Source organism: Tetranychus urticae, chromosome 3 (genome assembly GCF_039701765.1).
Source record: "Tetranychus urticae isolate SD_2017Ah chromosome 3, NJAU_TeUrti_SD_1.0, whole genome shotgun sequence".
NCBI classification, from domain to species: Eukaryota; Metazoa; Arthropoda; class Arachnida; order Trombidiformes; family Tetranychidae; genus Tetranychus; species Tetranychus urticae.
The window spans coordinates 11112272-11128390 of record NC_142960.1 but is presented as its reverse complement, the minus strand read 5'-3'; the positions used below and the strand labels follow the sequence as shown (position 1 = coordinate 11128390).

Here is a 16119-nt window from a genome sequence, read left to right as displayed (position 1 = left end):
CACATGTGCTCTATTTATCAATTTAATAGATGAATTAAAAATATAGACCATCCAGCAACTATAATTGTATGTTTTGGTAAGGTAAGAGATTATTTCATTCTGTATTAATGTTTTTATCTAGTAAAAGTGATACCTCTCACTATTTTCTTCCATTTTCTTGCCATATGTATATTCTTCTTTGGTTGTTGTCCTTTAAACAAAAATAATTTATTAAATTTCTTTTCATCGACAGTGATAATTTCAATTTAGTTTGGATGATTAGCATCACTTGAACCTCTACCTGGTTAATACACTCAATAAAACACTTATCATCGAACATTTAATGGAGTTTGCTGAGCTAATCAAAACAACCAAACTTGAAAATGTTATCCTGCATAGACCCTTCTGTGAGCCTATTGAGTGTGCTTTATGTATAACAAGTCATCAACTGTTGGTTTCATCTAGAAAAAACGATGGTGATGAGCTTTGGGTATGTTCATCATTTTTATCGCCATAAAATCTGGTTTACAATATGTGAATATCATGTTAATGCTTTACCGGTTCAATATACTGACAGTTACTAACTCTGACTCAGCTTGCAAGAGTTATTGATGTTTCCAATTTTGCTCATTTTTCTTCCATTGTTTCTTTAGCTTCTTCATTCTATCGTTGATGCTGTTGAAAGGAAAGCTACTCCGACCGGTGGAAGTATTACTCTAAAGTGCAAAGACTTTCAGATCATTCAGCTAGACATTAGAGGCCAAGACGAGTTTAACAATGTTGCTAACTCAATTGATTGTTTATCCAACTTGGATGATCCTCGATTGCTTTATCCCTTCTACTATCCATGTAACTTTGAAATCGTTGAGGATGGCTGGTTTGCATTCCAGATTGAGAAAGAATTTTCAAAGATAATGATGTATTCTGACGCTTGGAGAATCAGTTATGTTAACAAAAATTTTACGGTTAGTTCAAAGTATAATATTTAGCAAGAAAACTTCATCTCAAATTCATAAATTTCTCTAGATATGTCCATCATACCCTGAAGCAGTAATTGTTCCCAAATCAATAAACGATGAAACAATAATTGGAATAGCTGCTTTTAGATGTCTTGGTAGATTCCCTGTTCTCAGTTATCTTCATAAAAGCAATAAGGTAATGAGGATTTTTCATGTTACCTTCTTCAGTTTTATAGCTAATAATTTCTTACTTCAGGCAGCCATTATGAGAAGTGGCCAACCCATGGTGGGAACAAGTTCAAAAAGATGCAAAGAAGATGAGAAATTGATAAACACAGTTTTGGGATCACAAAAAAGAGGATACATCATTGAAACTCGGACACAGAATCTAGCTCAACTTGCGAGAAGCAAAGGTACTGTCATTTCAACAAAAAATTTCTACACAAGAATTTACCAACTTTTTTCTTTTCTATTCAGGGGGAGGTTTTGAGCCTGAAGTACATTATCCATTGTGGAGGAGAGTTCATAAACCTATTGATCGTCACTCGTCTCTTTTGGACTCTTTAAGCAAATTAATAGAATGTTAGTGCAGTTAAATTTTATTTTGAAGTGTTTTGCATTTGCTTTGAACCTAAATGATTTTAAATTTTCATTTTCAGTGTGCAATGAAACTTCGAGTTCAATGGATAAGTTTCTTTCTCGTCTGGAATCTTGTGGATGGTTGAGTCATATTAAAGATGTTCTAATGTGTGCTTGTCTGGTGGCTCAGTGCATTGACCAGGAAGGTTGGCAACTACAATTTATCAATAATTTCAAATGATATCATTTATGTTAATGAATGTATGTTCATTGTATTATCTTCGTATTTTAAGAAGCGTCTGTTCTGGTACATGGCTCTGAAGGGATGGATTCAACTTTGCAAGTATGCTCATTAGCTCAAGTCATTTTGGACCAAGATTGTCGGACAGTTCATGGATTCGAAGCTCTTATCGAGCGTGAATGGCTTCAAAGTGGACATCCATTCGCTACTAGATGTAAACATGGAGCTTACACAATTCCATCGTCACGAACTCGTGAGCAGAGTCCCATATTTCTGGTTTTTCTAGATTGTGTTTACCAAATTTATCATCAATTTCCTTGCTCATTTGAATTCAATGAAAAATTTTTGATAATGTTATTTGAACATGCTTATGCATCGCCATTTGGGACGTTTTTGGAGAATTGTGTCAAACAGAGAAAATCTTTGGAAATATCAAAGAAAACTGTTTCACTTTGGTCCTACATCAACCGTCCTGACAAGATTTGTGAATATCTTAATCCTGCTTATGAACCAAACTCGGCGGTTATATGGCCTTCTGTTGCTCCACAAAGCATTGTAAGCAATTCTTTCCCACTATTTTCAGAATGATATCATCACATCACAATAACTAATTTTCTGTATTTCAGGTCTTATGGGAAGCTATGTATCTAAGATGGTCCATTCCTCAAGGTTTTCGTCATGAAATTTATAATGCGATTTCTGATCTCAAAGATTACGAAAAAGAAATGAAAAGCAAAGCTGCTAAACTCAGAACGTAATTATAAACCAACTTATTAATTTAAATTATTAGAGTATTTGCTAATTTCATTTTATTCTTTTTCCTACAGACAACTTTTGCAACTTGCGATTGCCAATCGATGATTATTGATGATCTTAACTCACATTTCGAAATCAACGTTTAAATTGACATTTATTGTAAACATCACTCTATTTAAGTTATTGATATCAAATGTTTTTCTATTGTTATTGCTTCTTAATACTTATTTTTCAAATCAAGTTCGTTCATGACGAGCAAATAAATTCGAATTTTTGAGTAATACTTTATCTACTCACTTAATCATAAGTTTAAACAAAATCATTCAAACGATTAAAGATACTGTGTTCCTTAATGGCTATTACCTCGAAAGAATCAAAGAATGATCAAATTAAAAACAAATAAGTTTAAAAATATGAGTATTCCTCCAACTTATTAAAGGATTATGGAAATTGAAGACTCACATATTCGGTTTTTAAATAGCAAATAAGTAGTTTCAATATGATTTTCAATTATTTCTAAATCAGTAAAGGTTTCCCTTAATTATTCACAATAACTATTCTTTACGAAAAGATCAACGTACAATAATGCATCATATTGTTCACGAGAGCATCTCACATGTATTAGGTTGTCCGGCAACCGACGACCCATTTTTGAATTGACCTCTAGGGTGAACGGATGGCTTTTTTTGTAAGTTATTGGTATTATTCGATAATTGAAAAGTTAAACTAGAATTCTGACAAAAAAATTTTGAAAAAATTAGTGATCTAGTTAAATTAATTTGCATGACAAATTTTCACAATTTCTGTGCAAGTCAAAAAAAGTCATAAAATACATGGGATTTTTTTTCTCTCCTTCATTTTTTAGCGAAATCAAATTTGGTCATTTTTGCTATTAGTTTAAATTTAATAAACAAAATCACTGATTTTTGCACAAAATTTTTTTTAGAATTTTGTGTTTGACTTTCACCTACCAAATAATACAAAACCACATAGACAGGGCCATTTGTTCACTCTAGAGGTCAATTCAAAAATGGGTCGTCGGTTAGCGGACAACCTAATAATATTAAAGCTTGAGGAAAGTTAGATGATCAATTTAATTGCAAAATTTTTACAAAATCCGAATCTTGCAGTCTCTCAGAACAAACAAGAGATGATGTGACTTCATGTCCAGCTTGATAGACATAAAAAAGCCACTATTCATTGGCGATGTAAATTAATTCGTCCATCTTGGCCATTCAAGCAAAAGCATCAGAAAAAGCAAAATATCAGAACTCATCTGAAGATAGTCTTGAGTAAATGTGAAATCTTCGCGATACGATACGATAATACAATCATTATTCCCAAAATCCTTCACTGACAATCAACTGAATTGTTGACATTTTCTGATTCTATCAATTTTGTTTGTAAAAATATTCCCAACGAAACATTTTTCAAGATAAAAATGTTCAATTGTTTGACAGCTTCACTTGTCCTAGTACTGACAGTCTGCACCAGAAAATCGAGTTTAGTCCAGACCCAGACTTTAAATGATTACTGACGCTTAAGATTTCTTACCTGTGAAATGCAATTAAGAACTTATAAGTCTGTGGATTTACCGATCACCTTGCGACCACAATAGAGCTCCATCTGCCTTCTGTTTCTCGAAATGTAAAACTGATTTGTCTATTGAAAGGGTGTAAAATTCAATAAACTCAGTTCATTTAATAATCAATCAATTAAACTCGTCGATAAATTGAACCAAATGTTAATTTACTGCAACTAACAACAAAACAACTTTTTTTAAATCAATTTTTCCACAACACTTCATCAAATTGGTATCGATATAAGTATCTGATAAAAATATCTGAATCTTAGATCCTATCTTGACGCTTGTTGAGCTGACAACATACAGTAAGACAATCTTACACGTCAACTCGCTTGATTGTTTGTTTTCTTTTAATTACGTTTGATCAAAATGGTGCTCATGACAATGATAGCCCGTGTATCTGATGGTCTACCACTGGCAGCATCAGTCCAAGATGATCGTCAGGTTAGTATTCTTTGTTTATCTGGTTGCATCACATGTTTGTAAGATTACTTGACATAATATTTGTTTGTATGGCTCATTCAATTAATTTACGTTTATTTTTTAATTTTTACAGATGGGAAGGAATGTGGTCGATTATCAAAACCAGGCTAAAATGTTATTCCGCAAATTAAACTTTGAGTCACCAAAGCAAATGTCCCTTGAAACCGGCAATTACCTATTTCAGTGAGTAACTCCAGCGACTCAGTTAAATAAATTGAATATTCCTGTTATAGAACCATTTTCTAATTCTTTTCATATTCTTTCCTCATTCCAGTTATTCAATTGAAAATGGAGTCTGCTACCTAGTTTTATGTGAAAAGTCTTTCTCTAAAAGACTCGCTTTTAGTTATTTGGAGGATCTTCAAAATGAATTTATTAATCAATATGGACCCAAAATTTCAAGTGCTACGCGTCCTTACTGTTTTATTGAATTTGACACTTACATTCAGAAAGCTAAAAGATCATTCATGGATGCCCGAGCAAGAAGAAATCTTTCTCAATTAAACAATGAATTGCAGGATGTTCAGAAAATAATGGTTCAGAATATTGAAGATGTCTTGCATAGAGGTGTAGCTATATCAGGTTAGTTATTTGGTTTGAACTTTTGTTTTAAACTCGAGCCTTAAAGTTTCTAAACTCCTTAGTGCCTTTAACTTCGTTAAATTCGCTGTTAGAGATGATTCTAAGGGTAACAGTGTTTCTCATATGGTGAGGTTTTCAACTGGAGTGATGATTTGGTGTCTTCTGGCTATAAATCTCAGATAAAGCCTCATCTTCAAGCTAAACTTGTAACATTCAATTTTCTTTTGTTTATAGATTTGGACAATAAAGCAAGTAACCTGTCGTTGATGTCTGCAAAATATAAAAAGGATGCGCACCAATTAAATTTGAGGTCAAAATATGCCAAAGTTGCCGCAGTGGGTGTTATTTTTACCGTAGTTATATTATATTTCTGGGTTTTATGAGCTAGTTGTAATCATCTATTAAAAAATATTTTTGTGAGATAATGAGATAATTCTTTGTCGAGTTGATGTTTTTTTACAAGAAATTCTGATAAATTGAATAAATAAGTTAAAATGTTGATTGGATTTCAAAACTGGCAACTGGAAAACGTTGTGTTTAGTATAATCAGCAAACCCATCTTATGAGCAAACAGATTTTTACTTATTCAATTGAGACTGGAAGGAAATGTGAAACCATTCCTTGGAGTGACCATGAGGGCACTAAAAGGTTGATATTCGTGCTGCTGATGTTGATGTTGACGAATCGAGCTTTCCGGGATTGTATTTCGTTGTCTTTTTGATTTGGTCCGTCGATTCTGGAACCACGTTTTAACCTGAGTTTCAGACAAGCATAAATCTTTAGCCACCTTACTCCTCTCAGCAACAGTGAGATATTGGCAAACACAAAAAAGTCCCTCCAAATAAACCAATTGGTCCTTTAAAAAATGATATTAAAATTAGTAAAATTATTTTCATTACCATAATTTAAACACCTTAGTTAACATACCTGACTAAATTGTGTCCTTTTCCGTCGTGCCCTTTTAGCCTTGCTGTTATGCTTCTCATCAATTTCCTCTTCTTCATCGTAACTTTGCTCTTCGTCTCGCTTTATAAAATCTACAAATGAAAAAAAATAGTTATTATGATTATTATCGCATAGTTTTCAACAATAAGGCCATTACTAATAGAGTCAATGATTCGCAATCGATCCAAGTGAATAAGCAAGCGATTCACTTCACTTTTTGACCAAAAAAGAAACTGAATGGTCTACCTTTTGTTATTGATCATAGTCAATCTTAATCAATTGAATAACCAATTGTAAGGTAGACCAACCTTGATAAATGGGCTTTTTTCTCGGCCTAACAAGATGTAGTTCAACTTGTCTCAAGATGTTTATTATTATTCAACAAGCGACAGCACACAGAAATAATATAAAGCTCAAGTAGCACCATTGAATAGATTAATAAATATAATCATAATATAAGCATAATAAAGTACAGATAACATTTCACCGAGTTTGATTCCATTAACAACAATATTATTACCAATAAATGATAATAATGTCTTAATAAATGTAAACGATACTAATGATGAGTCTATTAGGAAATGCAAAATTGTTAGCAAAAAAGTGAATCAAACAATATGAAAAATATTCAATATTTATACAACACTTGATATTCACTTTTTGATTGTTCAACAAATGAGATTCGATTTTTTTGCTACTTTCCTTTCAATCACTTTCTCATTGAATAACAATTGAAATTGAGTTGTGTTAACAATAATATTTGTGCAAATGCTGGTAAGCTAAAAGTTGCTTAAAGCTTTACAAATTGGATGTATCATTTGGATGTAACTAAAAAAACATGAACTAAATAATGGCCTGGACCACACGTTGTTACACACATTTTAAGGCATTAACAAATGTATTAATATATTAACTACTGGAAAGTGATAATAAAAAAGATTCAATGTTTCTTATTATGATTAACATACGAAAGAAGAAGCAGGAAAAAGCTGAGATTTTACAATTTAGATGAAAGTGGGAGTAAAATTAAGGGATTCAGGGAGTGAAAATGAGCTTCTTCTTAATGTAGATACAATTGGTAACAATTGGAATGATAAAAAATAACAGTGTTGAACAATTGAACAAATATAATTGAGTTACTCTTAAATTCAATATTATAACTTGAATGTGAAAAAAGGCATTTTCAATAGCCTTTTCCGTTTTTTATTTGCCTTTCAATGTAACATTTTGCAACAGCTTCACCTTTGACATATGCAAGGCCAAAAGCCGACTAATCCCTTGTTTTGCTTGTAAGAAGTGAACAGATTATTTAAAGCAAAAGTTATCCAATCGAGATTAAATTTTTAGCTAAAGTGTGTTTTTTATAAAGTGGCCTACATAATGGACTGTAAAGTCTCCAAGATTAACATTAAAACTTTGATACTTTTGTCGCTGTGGTTTAGGCCCGCAACAACTAAACCCATTAGAGCTAAAGCTTAAAAACACTTCAAAGTAGCTAAAACAAAAACATCTAAACATTACAATGCATTAACTGTTGTTGTAACAAATCAAAGATTGAACTTTTTTCAATTTATCGACTCTTGATTTTGGCCATTGGTCTAGAAACTTTGAACATCAATATTTCAAGAATGATAGCAACTACAATCATCTTTGACCAATCATTAGATTATGGCTAACAGTCACGGAAATTGAGTTGAAATCTTTTTTTGAAAAGTTTGAAAAGTTAACTGGTATTGATGAATTTTCAACTGAATATTTGACAAGAAAATTGACTCGATTAATGAGTCGAGCTGAGGATTGCTTTCGCGGTTACATTTTATTCAATTTAAGGTGACTTCCATCTCAAATCTCAATTCGTCGAATCGAGATAAAAAGGTTCATATTAAAATCTGAATATGTCGTTGATGGAATCTATGTCGTGGTGAGACATTGCACCTTTATATCTCGATTCAATGAATTGAGATTTGATAGAAGTCACCTTTAGTTGACTTGTTTTCAGTTTTACTTTATTTTGATCTATCTCAATATGTGCTTAAGATATGGCAAATGTTTGCAAATCAATTTCAGTGGCTGCATAAATTAATTGCTTTTATAACTATAAATTTTTGAATTCTTACCTTTACCATGATAGTGATGATAATCCATAATCTTGAGCTGTTGTTGAATTGAATAATTGTTAGATCGGCCCATAATTGCATCAATTGAAAAATCAGTTGATGGTCTATTCGCTAATGAATCTGATTTACTAGAGTTGTTGGTATTGTTGGTGTTGCTAGAGTTGCTATTAACAAGAGGTGTTCCTCCCGGTGATCTGGACTCAGTGGACATTGATGAACTTTTATGATTACTGTTATTGCTCTTCCTCAAATCTGTGGTCACTAAATCCAAATTGGTAATAAGCATAATAACAAGTTTATCCTTTTGACCATCGACAGTCAATTTAATCCAAAGGTGAATCAAAGTAAACTGAATAAAAGGAAAGGGTCAAAGGTGACTGGGTGATGATGATGGTGACGATGGCAAAGATGATCTGAAGATGAAGATCAAGTCGATGTCTGTCAATCAAAAACAAAACAAAACTGAGAAACAAAAATATGAGGAAAATTGGGCTAAAAAGGATGGCGAGAACAGAATAAGAGAGAAGAAGATAAATAAGATGATAAACAAGAAAGAAGATGAAGAAAAGTGAAGAAAAGAGAAGAAAGAAGAAGATGAAGAGCAACTGTAACCAATAAGAAGAGTCGAGTTCCTCCCATTTCCCAATTTCGCTTAACTGTAATGCCATTTGAACTCAACCTACTCAGCCTATACTTGGGTTAACTGAGACTCAATGAATTATAATAACTCATTACTGATTACAGTATTACACAGATTGACAGATTACCGGTCAATCAAACCATCAAATTGATTCATTAGGTGAAAAATGCTCATGGAATGGCCAGTAAAAACCATTTCCGATCATTTCCGATTTAAAGGTGAACAAAACCACTTTGTTGACCCTTCAACCAACAGTAAAAGTGGTTAATATAATGAACTAACTGTAGACTGTTAATGGGTTTAAATCAATTTGAACCTCCCACATTGGTCAATCATGATACACGGACAGGGAATGAAGGAATACATTGTTATCAACTACTTCACTGGATTATCAAAAGTAAATTAACTAAACCACTTTTCACTATAATAATGCAGCAAGATGAACCATCCAACAACAATTTGATCAACATCTTATTTATATTTATCCATCAATCTATATATTATATTAGCAACCTTTTTTCAGGTTTACTTGCTTCAACACCAGTTCAACCCAATAACAAAGTGATAAACAAAATGTTAATTTAATAACGTGTGATAATCATCTAATGCTACAGTGAAAGCAAACTTATCATTCCCTTAACCGTTAACATTAAAACCACAATCCGCTTTCAATTGACTGTAAATTGTAGGCTTAAAAGTAAATTGAAGATGAAATGCTATTGAAAGTGCGGCTGTATTGAACAGGGATGTTTCAAGGGAAGATGAAGATGTAGATGATGATGTTGTTGAAGATGGTAATTGTGGGAGAAGTTAAATAATAATGGTAATCAATTGGATTTGCATAAAATATTGCACTTTCCCTATGCTCACAGTTGATCTAAAGTTAAACTTTTTACAGTTAATCATCACATCATCACTTGTTCATCATTATATAAATGAAATATAATGATGATCAATATGGAGATGAAGATGATGAATGATAATATTAATGGTAATGGTGAGTATCTTAGCGTTTCCATTTATTTTTCACTTCAACTCGTTATCAATTTCCTTTAGGCTTTCATCTGTTAACAATTTACTTTTACCTTACATTACTAATTTACTTTAGTTGGTTAATTTATCCCAAATTTACACAATTTACACAAATTACACAAATTACAACAAATTTACCTTTTATTACATTCATTTCCTGACTCAAAACAACACAATTATTCAATCCTTTGGCTTCGTTTTTCTTTCTCTTCTTCTTCTTTGCTTTCCTGATTTACATCGCTTTTTTTTCTTGTCATTCAAATTTTGCTTTTTTCATTTAACTTTATTTCATTTCAACTGTATTCTGATTAATTTAATCGCCAATCAATATTCAAACAGGGGTTACATTTAACTAATGTCAATATGTAAACACATGTAACTCAAGTTTAACAAATTTTAGTTGATTACTTTGTATTTTTATTACAAGAGTCGAGATTGGAATTGGGTTGACAAAGGTCTGAGTAGCATGTTATCTCACCAGTCATCTTTGAAGTCATTTTTGCTGTTGAAAATAAAAGGTTCATCTAGTTAATTTACAGGTAACAAACATTAACTCGATTGGGGATAAATTTTTGTTTTCCAGCATTGTTCAAACCATAAACAAAAAGTGACACTATTAAGAGAAGCGAGTTAAAACAATGTTAATAGTACTTTGTTCAGGTCAAATTTTCGTACAGTCACAAGTTGCTGTTACTGAATCTATGTTATCACAATCAACTTTTAGACATTTTACCGTAAATTGCTCTTAACAGATCCATGTTAACTTTAACCTGTTGGCGTCTATTGGTAACCCTTTTTACAGAGTCAAAACGTTGAAAGGGCAAAATAAAGAAAAGACAGAAGAGTGAAACTAAGATTATAAGTTAATTATTACTATATTATCATGAGTGACTGACAATTTAAAATTTAGTTTGCAAGCTTAGACGGAATGCTCAGTTTCACTCATGCGGCCTTTTTTTAGTCCAGTTAGATTTAAATTTTCCTGTTTTTGTCCTTTTCTGGCTTGACATCTCTTGCTTGACCCTTTACCCATTGTAAAACTCCATTTTATTTATTCAAACTAAAATAAAAAGGTAGAAGGTAAAAGGTAAAAGGTTATTAAGGTAATCGTTTCAAGTCCATAAAGATAAGTCGCCTTTACCCTTCAATAAATAATGGTTGGCTCGCTCGCCCCTTCTGTCTCTGTTTACCTCTCCTTTCACTGTCGACCATCGTCATCGTTTCTTGTCCTTTTTACCACTGTGTTAATATAGCTGGAGGGTTGATTGCTAGTCAACAGACGAACCATAATCATAATCATAATCAATAAAGGGCCACACTTAGCCACGCACAGTTAAATATCTAAATATGACAATAAATAAATACACTTCATTTAAGTTGTTTTTATTAGCTCATTGTATTCAATGTGCACCGATACAGAGGACAAGCCAATGAAAATGGATGGGAAAAGCGCGCCTCATTTAATTCAATGATTTTCAAACAATTCAACTTTCATTTATTAATTGTAATAATACTTGACCTTTAAGCATCATTATAAAATCAAATTAGCATGTTTTTTCAATGAGAGATCATTTTATTACATTAAATTTATTTTTCACTGTTGTTTAACATAAGAATGATTTAGTCACAACCTTAATTATTAAAACCTTATTGATTTGATGAGGGTTTATGTCAATACTGATATAATTGATTTTTTATGTTAATCAACTCACTCAGAGTAAACAATAAATAATAATTTAAAAACAAAAATGTGTCCGATTCACAAATCAATTCAACATTAAAATTTAACATAAATTGGGAACAAAAAATTAAAAGGTAATACTTTAACAAAAGACAAAGAGACAAAATATAATACAATGGATTTTAATACAGCAATCAGTTGATTGTTGTTTTCACAATTTTACTATTATTATCACCATTTGTAATAATTTTTACAATCATTCTTATCCGGCTAAACTAAGCAGCATCAACTGTTCACAGCATTTTCCCCTTCCTATGGAAATCAACAACCAATTCTGAACTTATTTTGCCCTTTCACTTGTATAGATAGAATTCAGAAAAATAACTTATTTCAAAATCTCATAAACCTTTTATATTCATAGATCTAAGCATTTTACTCATTTGAAACTCTATTTGATCATTTCGCCTAGGCATTATCCTATTATGCCTAAAGTATTATATTGTTTTGACCAAAATTAAACCTTTATGAAGATTAGTTAAAACTACATTTTCGCCATTTGACTCTTAATTTCAAACAATCGATTCTAACAGTAATATTAGTTTCAACATTGAAAACAGAAGATTTCTCTTATTTTTTTCACAACCTTTGAGTATTTCGTTTAGCTTTGTTGATCGAAATATTATCACCAAAATTTCTGGTATCCATTGATTAATATGTTTACTTGAAATGACTTGAAATTATCTGGGAGCCAGGTAATTCGGGAATTTGGTTCCCATTTTTGAATCACAACCATTAAGTTTAATTGATAATCCATTGCATTGGTTTTAGTTGAAATTTTTATCCTTCTATGAAATATTTTGTTTCTCTTATGGTTAGCTCTTAATTTACGTAACATGGCAATAGTCTTTGGTTGGTTTGAGCCCTTAAAAATATTATTTAAAGTTTGGAAACTTGGGTAGTTAAATCTTGTTTAGGTCCTGATATTGGTGATGGTCTTTCTACGAGTCTTTTATAACTATCTCGTCGAATCGATGGTCTATCATCATTAAATGAACTAAACTTATCTTCAAATCCAGGCCTAGCAACTAGTTTACCTATTCCTCCATAACTTTTTGCTTTTGTTTCTTCCTCTTCATAATCAGTTGAAAGTCCTGGATTGATTCGACCATTAGCTTCTGATAGTTGGTACTTTTTTGCAATTGATAAATTGAGAACTGATAATTCACCTTCTTGGGGTTCACCAACAACCACAGCATCTTCAGGTATGTTGATCACACAATGAAAAAAGTCATACTTAGCAGGTAGAATATTTTTCTCGAATAGATGTTTGGTCAAGGTGGAGACACCCAATAAAGTACCAAAAGATGTTAGCATGGCAAAAGTACGAAATGGGAAGAGTTGACCATCACTTTCCGAGTAAAAGGGATATTTAATTAGTGGAGGAATACCGATAGTTTTTTCACCGCCAAGAGCACGAAGCAGGAACCCAAGAACATACGCTGCTAAGGACCCATAAGTGTTGCAGTGACGTTTAAAATAAACAACGCAAACTAATTGAGGAAATAGAACAACGTAAACAATATCTGATGAAAGGTACCAAAGACCATAAATTGATTTGACATAGAGTGCCATAGTTGTGGCAATGGCACCAACAACAATTATTGAAACTCTCATAACCCAAACTACTTCGTGTTCAGATGCCTATCGGAAAATGAAAAAATGATTACAAATTAATTTAAGGTGGTTAGTGTAGGAAAATGAATAAAAATTTACTTACATTTGATCTGATCATAAGTTTATAAACATTTCGGGCAAACATTGATGATGCACTGAGAAGAGATGAATCGGAAGAAGACATAACTGCTGCACTTACAGCTCCAAGGCCAACAAATTGTACAAACGGAGGAGTTAAATATTGCAATACCATTGGTAAAACTAATGAAGTATGGGAATCGTCCAAAGGACGCTTAAAATCTGTCTCTTCCCATACTATTAAATGGACAAGATAAAAAAAACGAAATAAACACATCAGATAATTGACGAAAAAATAAAAAATTATCAAAAAGATGACAATAATATACAATAAAATATACAATATAACGATATAAATAATAATAGCAACAATTCGATAACAGCTAAAAGCATAATTTTTCTCGGACAATTTTACAATGATTTCACTCGACCTGAACCAGTTTCCTAAATGAGAGACAATGGTCTCCAGTAAGCAAGAAATGTTACTTTCAACACCTCTGTGCTAATAGGACAAACTCCAAAAAGCAAGGGTTTCTAAAAGGTATAGTCTTAACCTGCAATACAAACAATGATTAAAGTCCAACTTAAAACCTTTTTTGCGCTAGCTTCATCAACTCTGAGATGAATTACACACTAAAACATGCTTTTTATCAATTTAAGTGAATTTAATTGAGTCAAAAACAAGATCCTAACATGAATGATATCAAATGATGAAATGACAAAAAAAATATGAAAAGAAAATTTTGTTTAATTCTTGGTTTTTCCATGCAAACATGGAAGTAATAGCTAATTTTTACCTTAGCAAAGCTTAGCAAAGTTTGACTTATAATATTTACATGCTCATTTATTGGTTGTAATTAAGTTCAAGACGATTGTCTTACTTTTTTGTCTTCAAGAAGGTGCAATTAGCAAAAAAAAAGCATTAACTTGGACCATGAAACATTGTTTGTTTTGCAGATTAGGATCAACCCAAAATTTTCACCAGACTATGAAAACTATTGAAAAAATTGTCTAAATAAAGTCATCCACTTATTAGTGTGACTAGCAATTTACCTGTAACTCTTGCAACTGCACCAATTATCATCGAAGGAATGGCCATAACAATGCAACCAAAAGCTGCTACATATGAAAGCATTTTTGCCTTGAAAGCGGACCTCGAGGAAAGAACTCGTTGGAAGTAAACTTGCCAAGGAACACCGCCCAGTATTAAGAGAAGAGCATAATCAAGATATCGACCAAATTGTCTGGCTGGAAGGTCACCAAACCAATCATGGATTTCAGGGGAAAAACTTTTCACTGCAGGATGATTAAGGCTAAAGGGAATACACAACCAGAGTCCAATAAAAATACAGAAAAGCTGGATAACGTCAGTGTAAGCGACAGAATAGAGGCCACCAAAAAGTGTATAAATGATTGCAATGATAGCTGATAAAATTATTGATGTGTCGTTGTCCATGTCAATGATAACAGAAACAGTGGCCCCGAGTGCAGCTAAAATAGCCGCTGACCAGAATATTTCACCACAAAGTGCAGTTAAAAACAAAAGGCCACCCATTCGTCCTCCAAGAATCTCTTGAAAAAGATCCAACATGGTTACATATCCTTGTTCCCGCATTTTGGTTGCAAAAAAAATCCTCCTGTAAAAAGGCAAAAAGCAATTAGACATCTTACAAAAACTGATGAAAATCAATTTCTTTCAAATTTAGACTTTGTTAGTTTATAAGGATATAAAATCTGAGTCTATTAATACCATGCAAAAATATTTCTGATGAAAAGTTGTTGAGAAAAAGCGAGTCAAAAGTGAAAACTTCGATCGCCTTTAGTACCATAATGGAAGCAAATTTTTTCATTAAACTCATTTTAAAGACATAACTTTTGATGGCTAACGTGAAAATGTATTTATTTTGGGAAATAAAACTTTTGGGTTTCTGCAAAACCGATTAGTTCGATTTTTAGACAAACCGATCTCTGCCTTTGATTTTTAAAGTTATCGAGTTGAAACTTATTATTTGCACATTAAAAATTGTTGGTACAAATCTTGGGTTAAGTATTTTTTTCAGTTTATGAACAGTTTCTTTTATTTTGGCCATTTACTCAAAAACTTTGAGCTTCGATATTTCGAGAATGGCATCACTTACAGTCATCATTCATTCACTAATTTGCTTCTCTACTAATTAATAACTCAATTTAGCTCAATAACTTTCCATAAACGTCTTTGGGTCATGATTCCTGGGTTTTAAATGCATGAGAAACAGATTATTAAACAAAAAAAAACTCATCTTAACTCATAGTTTAGTAAATAAAGCAATTTTCTGGTTAAACGTTCAAGTCAAATGCAAAGAGTAATGCCAAAGGCTCGAACATTTGCGTAAAGAGTTGAAACTTGGTGGGTTTGTAGGGAAATGAAAACTGAGTCCATAGGTACTATTATATATTTCATCTGATAGACAGTTTTCAAGAAAATCGAGGTCAAAGTTGGAACTTCGATCGCCTTTTGTAAAGTTGTGTGACCAGATTTTTACTTGAAACTTACTTCTCCTGATGAAAATTTTGATGGCTAACGAGTAAATGCACTTATTTTGAATAATAGCACTTTTATTTTCCTGTAAAACAGATCTGTTCGATTTTCAGCTAAACCGATCACTGTCTGTGACCATAAAAGAAAATGAGCTTAAACTTATTATTTGTGTATAAAAATAGTGGACTCACATTATGGATTGATTAGTTGTAACAGTTTGAGAACAGATCTCAGGATTTTGGCCTTTTACCTAAAAACTTTGAACCTCGA

General features: G+C 32.2%; 4 protein-coding genes and 1 long non-coding RNA gene across 9 annotated transcripts; 2 read left to right on the top strand and 3 right to left on the bottom strand.

The window, feature by feature from the left end:
- Window positions 1-35: 35 nt before the first annotated feature.
- Window positions 36-2795, top strand: LOC107369512 (myotubularin-related protein 9). Of its 5 annotated transcripts, none has more exons than XM_089269256.1 (10): window positions 36-76; window positions 233-469; window positions 633-944; window positions 1006-1134; window positions 1195-1351; window positions 1416-1520; window positions 1598-1723; window positions 1814-2313; window positions 2385-2512; window positions 2586-2795. In XM_089269256.1, exons 2-10 carry the CDS (start codon window positions 323-325, stop codon window positions 2617-2619), a joined length of 1638 nt encoding a protein of 545 aa, XP_089125382.1. In that variant the 5' UTR covers window positions 36-76; window positions 233-322; the 3' UTR covers window positions 2620-2795. The 5 variants fall into 5 exon arrangements, with proteins under 5 accessions (XP_089125382.1, XP_015792960.1, XP_015792961.1 ...); XM_015937474.3 differs by having other exon boundaries at window positions 1811-2313; XM_015937475.3 differs by having other exon boundaries at window positions 36-81.
- A 1618-nt stretch (window positions 2796-4413) lies between these two features.
- Window positions 4414-5665, top strand: Sec22 (vesicle-trafficking protein SEC22). The gene is made up of 4 exons (XM_015937529.3): window positions 4414-4543; window positions 4656-4765; window positions 4857-5164; window positions 5399-5665. The coding sequence occupies exons 1-4, from the start codon at window positions 4469-4471 to the stop codon at window positions 5545-5547; spliced, it is 642 nt and encodes a 213-aa protein (XP_015793015.1). The 5' UTR covers window positions 4414-4468; the 3' UTR covers window positions 5548-5665.
- Window positions 5595-8780, bottom strand: LOC107369565 (uncharacterized). Its single transcript, XM_015937528.3, has 3 exons — window positions 8227-8780; window positions 6092-6201; window positions 5595-6020 (listed from the first exon to the last, which is right to left on the bottom strand). The coding sequence occupies exons 1-3, from the start codon at window positions 8510-8512 to the stop codon at window positions 5751-5753; spliced, it is 666 nt and encodes a 221-aa protein (XP_015793014.3). The 5' UTR covers window positions 8513-8780; the 3' UTR covers window positions 5595-5750.
- A 1512-nt stretch (window positions 8781-10292) lies between these two features.
- Window positions 10293-11287, bottom strand: LOC107369416 (uncharacterized). Its single transcript, XR_001570311.3, has 2 exons — window positions 11040-11287; window positions 10293-10958 (listed from the first exon to the last, which is right to left on the bottom strand). It is a non-coding gene; the product is annotated as an uncharacterized LOC107369416 (long non-coding RNA).
- Window positions 11288-11717: 430 nt separating this feature from the next.
- LOC112539602 (high-affinity choline transporter 1-like) lies at window positions 11718-15012 on the bottom strand. The gene is made up of 3 exons (XM_089268729.1): window positions 14385-15012; window positions 13357-13568; window positions 11718-13280 (listed from the first exon to the last, which is right to left on the bottom strand). The coding sequence occupies exons 1-3, from the start codon at window positions 14995-14997 to the stop codon at window positions 12516-12518; spliced, it is 1590 nt and encodes a 529-aa protein (XP_089124855.1). The 5' UTR covers window positions 14998-15012; the 3' UTR covers window positions 11718-12515.
- Between the last annotated feature and the right edge of the window lie 1107 nt (window positions 15013-16119).